Raw genomic sequence first — 6,000 nt, forward strand, 5'->3', positions numbered from 1 at the left:
GAAACAGGGTAATTATATGCCTCGGTACTAATTGGCTATTCAGTAAAGGTAGACTCGCTCACTTTACTCATCTGCAAATTATTCAACCTTCATTTAGTTTGTGCTGAGGCAGCAGTAGAGCCTGAAAAATGTTGTGTGATAAATAAATGATTGTGTTCGCTGTATATCTTGAAGCAACTTTGTCTTAAATCTTCGGAGTAAACGGTGGAATTAATATGAAGTATCAGCTCTGTAGTTAATGGTTCACAATCTCACTGTCTAACTTAGTTCCATAATTACTACTTAGAAGAAAATTTAAATGTTAACTGTTTAGAAAAAGAGCACATTTTTAAGCTAGTGGTGATCAGCATTTAATAAATTGATGTAATTATTAAAGCTTGTCTTATGTTCAACTGAGTAGGACTGTGTTTGTTTGATGTGAGTACAAAGTGACATGAAATATTCCATAGGAATGTGTCATACGATTATAATCTTGCTCTTGTAAAATGAAAATAAATCCCTGTCCTGCAATTTTTCTCTGAGTTTAATAACACCCAAATCTCTTCTAACTTAGCACAAAGGTTGATTTTTCACTTAAAAAGGGTTTTGGCAAGTTCTTATCATTGTTATGAATGATTGTTCTATAAAAATGGATAATCCTTCACTTGTTGTATTACAAGCATAAGAGCATGGCTTATTAAGACTGGATGCAGGTTTTAAAAACTTGCCTAGAAAGAAATAGATAAGGAGAGAAACATTTTTAGAAAATGGTTCCAAGGCTTCGATCATGTAATGGGATGAAGTTATGGATTATAACTCTGAAATTCTTGAGATATATCTGATTGCATTCCCCAGTGTGAGGTTAGTATGGCCTATTACAAGCTTTCCCAAGTCAGACTTTACCACCTGCTGTATATTGCATTGCTTTTTGTTTCACTATAAAATTCTACTGAGCTATACTTTGATCATTTCTTGGTATTTTTCCTCCTTCCTTTCTTCATCTTTTCTCTGACAACTTACCTAGAATGCTGTAATGCTATTGGAAAAACTGTAGTTGTTGTTGATGTGGTTTTAAAATGAATGGTATCTAATATATAACCAGGATTTTCATAGATACATTCTGAGCCCCAATTAAAAAAAAATAAAAAATACCACTGATACATTTCAGAGTAATCTTTTTCTTTTTCGTATCAACTTCTCAATTTTAAATAGAAATCAATAATTGAAATAATTTTGAAATCCTATGAAGAGTAATTATCTGTTTTACACAGTCACAAAGCTTTTTGTTTTGTTCAGATTTTGTGGATGTGTTATAATGTAGATGAAAGATAGCTTTTAGCTCTATGATTTTACAACAAGAGAACAAAAATGCTCAGTGCTAATGCCCAAAGTAATGACATATTTTTGCTTGAGAAGATAACCATACTTTATGTGATTCTTTAGTGGCATTTTAAAGTAAAAAAAATTTAGAGTTGTAAGTGGAAGTTCCTTCCTTAGATGCAGTTGTAATTCTTGATTAGAAGAATCAAAATTAAGATTGAGTCAGAGCAAATGGTTAGTTTAGGCAAAACAGTTTTTCCAGGTAATAAAGTTCATGGATTAACAAAGTGGGGACTTCAAATAAGCATGTTCGTAGTTAATGTATAAAAATATAAAACACTTATTTTAAATGCTATTTTTTTCCAATTAAGATAATTTTTTTAAGTTGATTGAAAAATACATTATTAAAGCAAACATGACAATTAAGTTGAAATTAATTTGTCACAGCACACTGGTTATGGCAATGGGTGACCATGAAAATTCCTGAATTTTTTATACACTGTTTGCATTTTTCTGTTGGCTTTGACTACACAGCAACAGTCATTTTTGCTTGATGTTATCAGCACATTAACTCTAGCAGTTTTTGACTGTAGTCCACCACATCGTGGAATTATTGCCGCACAATTCAATATATGCTTTAAGCACGTTCTTGGAGCATTTTGCTGGCCTGTTTCTCAGCCATCATCCTAAATACATGCCCAAAGCCATACAAGTGAGTCTGCAAGGCTTTGGTATGTGTTTGATAGCATGCTAATCGGTGCCAGGTCTGTATTTAAATGTGTTGCAGAAGAGCCAAAGATGGTACATATGGAATTTGAGATATCTGGCACAATGGCTGTAGGTTTTCCAGATACTGCTGCTTTTAGGAATGAAGGCAACAGCTGTATGATATGCATTACTTTTGTTTGAAGTCTTTCATGTTTTCGGGGATGTTGCTTTTATCTCCTATAGCTGCTCTGGCCTTCCTGATCCTCTTTGTGACTTTGTCATCACTTAAAGGGTTCTGAGACACTCTTACTCAAATAGAAGAATTTCCCTCCAAATGTCACTTCTCCCTCTCAGTTTTCATTATTGGCCTGACATGTTTTTCACCATAGCTGGACTAGGATCTCTGTTTTCTTTGAACTGATGCTAGGGCTTACTTACTTGGCAATGTAATCAAAATTGTCAGTAATGTGTGGAATGTGTTCTTTTGGTTAGAATCTCTCAGCCCTAAAGTAGACATTTAAGGTTGTTTTAGGTCTGTTTGTCAGCAGTATATCCTATCTACATCCTTGACATGTTCTGTACAAGCCTGGGTGCATTCTAGAGTGGAATATCTAAAGCCATGCATAAGTACCTACAGTTTTTTGATGCATATGGACCACATACATCTAGAGCAATCCGGGTGTTTAAATAACAAATGCAAGACTTATCTTTTGTCACCTTGCAGATGCCTAATGGCATGCATCACCTCCCTCCTTCCAGTACCTGGAAGTGCTCAGACACTTGAAAAGTTGGTCAGCTGGGGAAGCAGTGAAGTTATTAAGCCAATAGAGAAGTGAGACAGGAGAGCAGGGGGTGAAACTTTTGCTGGATTTTCCTGTTGCTGTTTGAGTGTTTCTAAGCATGCATCATTCCTTATGGAACAGAACATTTCTTACTCATTTTCTAGTTTAAGTCTGTTCTTGCATCTGCAAGTCTGTTAGATGCTTAGCAGTTTTTATTTGATCATGTTTCAAACCGATAGGGAAGAAGAGGGAGAGGACACAAGGTACATAATTTAGGAAGGTGAGGAATACTAATCATATTCCTCCTGATTTTTCTGAAGGAAAATTTATGACCGTTCGTGTTTCAGATGCTGCTAATGAGGCAGAGGAAAGAGTTGAAGAATGCTCTGATCAGGTATAGATTTAAGGTGTCTGAAAGATTAAACCTGAGTGGCTCAAGAAAGATGTGAGATGAAAGATGAAAGATCTGAGACACGATGGCAGTGACTCCTGATTTATTTGTGAAATAACACACAGATCTGAAACCAAGGCAGTTTACCTTTAGGCATATTGTGTTGTTTTACCTACTTTGGTCTGTAAATTACATCAGTTGAGAACTGAATTCATGAGCAGATCAACATATTTTCTTTGGAGCTAACAACATCTGCCCTTGTCTGGTAAGATGGTTGTGTTTGGCTCTATGGTACTAACTCACCACAAGTGTTGCAGCCCATGGTCTCAGTATAACTCTTCCCTATATTTAAGCTGAGGTTGATGATACTGCCTGTGGACAAAGACTGTGAGGAAAAGTGTTTGCTTTTAGTATCTTGAGATTTTGAAGTGATAGGAGTAAGAAGATTTATCTTGGAGCAAAGGCCTTTTTCCTGCTTCTCTCTAGTTAATTGTACAAATAAGATGAAATTATAGTGAACAAAATTTGTGATTTAATGTTACTGATCCATCTTAAATATTTTTTGAGAACTAATGCTTATTATGGTTGTTTGTAGAATAGAAATCAATAGCAAAGGTATATTCAATGTGTACTTACTGGCACTGGAATAATGGATGTATCCCTTTCATCTGTCTCTGATGTAGATGTAGATGTTGATCAATATCAGCAGTACAAATTTTAGAGGATGTTATATTTGTCCTGTTTTTTTTTTCTTTGATTTCTATGAAGTACTAACTCCCTTGTTTTATCATCCATATTGACTTGGCAATAGCTAAGAGTATCCACTGGACAAAATACAGTTTCGAGTATTTGGCTAGGCTTATAATTTTTTATTGAATGTTATTAGTGAGTGTATAACAAATTATCTCTGATTTGTTTCATTCTTCTTCACAGAAAATTTCTCCTTGGGTAGGTTTACGCAAGATCAACATCTCCTACTGGGGATGGGATGACATGTCTCCTTTTACAAACACAACTCTGCAATGGCTTCCTGGAGAGCCAAATGACTCTGGCTTCTGTGCGTATCTAGAAAGAGCAGAAGTGGCAGGTCTGAAAGCAAATCCATGCACTGCAATGGCAGATGGTCTTGTCTGTGAAAAACCTGTCGGTAAGCAATCTTTTATACTCAGTTATTGTTACTGTAATGATTAGCAAGCTGTCTGGATTTTCACTTGGCTAAAAGGGGTTATTGCCAATTTGGATTAAGCAATTACAAATCAAAATATTACTTTTTACTTTTTGAAAAGTGTGAAGCTTTAATTGAGAAAATGAATAATATTCCTGACGCAGCAAATATTTATTTGTAAAGTTGTGTACATAGCTTAGTCTACATAACACCAAAAGTCTTGTAAGTTGGCTCTGAATTACTAGTCAGTGCCAACTGTAACAGTAGCGTTAAGAGTCTGTGATGATGTTCAACAAAACTGATGAAGCTAAAAACAACCCGTCTTTTTGAACATCACTGAAAGTTGTTGAACGTTTTAATGATCTAAACGTTTTGTTTCCCCTGTTAGGTTTGTTTGTATCTAAAAAATTCTACGACAGATAGTCACTGGTCAGTTCTCAATACTTTGAGAAAGATGAAAAGGAGTTGACTGATATCCTTCAGTAAGATGACCCCCATTACTGCCTACCCAAGGGGCTTGGAAAGCTGGGAAGCTTTCTCAGTGCATGCCCCTTCTTTAGAGTCCCCATAGATAAGCTGGTAACCAACGTTAATGCCAACAGTCACAATTGCTCAGGGATGTCATGAGTAGACTCCTGCATAGAACCCTAAATATTCTATGTAGTTAGAAGCTGGACTCTGGCACTTTCAATACCTACTCATATTGCAATTTTTTCTCTAGGGGTACTTGGCGTCCTAAAAGCTATAGATACTCAAAAGTGTATTATTAGAGCTGTTATAGGAATTACTTACTGTCTGGATTGCAACATGAAGTGCATAAAATTTCTTTGTTTAAAGGTAGTTTATTTTAATCTTGCTGTATCAGAATTTCTTACAGCTGATTCTTGTTTTTACCCTTCACTCACTAATGAGAATTATAATTCTTGTTTAATCAAAAGATGATGCTAGACCCTTACCCTTTACATATTATACTTCAAATTAATGTATTTATTCTCTGATTGTCCCATATATTTCTTCACAGCTGTGCAGTGAAGCACACAAAACTCTTTAGATTTCCTTTTAACACTTATTTTTTCACCATCAATAACATTTTCAGTGGAAAGTAGATACAGTGTGTGTTGACAATACAATATATGAATTTGGTATTTTAGCTGAGACGTTGAACTTTTGTTCAAAATCACAATTTTTTGTTCTTTCTAGTTAGTCCCAACCAGAATGCAAGACCCTGTAAAAAGCCATGCTCCCTGAGAACAACATGTTCCAACTGTACGAGCAATGGTATGGAATGTATGTGGTGCAGCAGTACAAAACGATGTGTTGATTCAAATGCCTATATAATTTCCTTCCCATATGGACAGTGTCTAGAATGGCAAACTGCAACATGCTCCCGTGAGTACCTTAATGAACAGTAATCCTATTAAACATAATGTAATTTTTTCCACTCAGAAGTATACCTGTTTGAATAGAATTAAACACTTTCACTAGAATTAAAAACAAATTCACATAATGACTTTATTTAGCTACTAATGTCAGCAGGCAGTATTATGTAAGTATTTCAAATACAGGTGAAATATTTGTGTCTATCTTAAGATGAAACATATTTAATCTTTCAAAAGAGATGAAAAGTGCCTATTGCTTTCAAATAAAGAATTTTT

At 35.1% G+C, this 6,000-nt stretch overlaps 1 protein-coding gene across 1 annotated transcript in view; it reads left to right on the forward strand.

Annotated features, from left to right (window-relative positions):
* The window catches only part of LOC100548807 (attractin-like protein 1), a 34,263-nt gene extending 28,506 nt beyond the window's left edge, over window positions 1-5,757 (forward strand). Inside the window, exons 7-8 of the mRNA XM_019617973.1 lie at window positions 4,114-4,327; window positions 5,546-5,757. Of these exons, the coding sequence (XP_019473518.1) occupies window positions 4,114-4,327; window positions 5,546-5,757 (426 nt within the window). The remainder of the gene's footprint in view (window positions 1-4,113; window positions 4,328-5,545) is intronic.
* The last annotated feature ends 243 nt before the right edge of the window (window positions 5,758-6,000 follow it).

The sequence above is a fragment of the Meleagris gallopavo genome, chromosome 8 (genome assembly GCF_000146605.3).
Source record: "Meleagris gallopavo isolate NT-WF06-2002-E0010 breed Aviagen turkey brand Nicholas breeding stock chromosome 8, Turkey_5.1, whole genome shotgun sequence".
In the NCBI taxonomy this organism is placed as follows: Eukaryota; Metazoa; Chordata; class Aves; order Galliformes; family Phasianidae; genus Meleagris; species Meleagris gallopavo.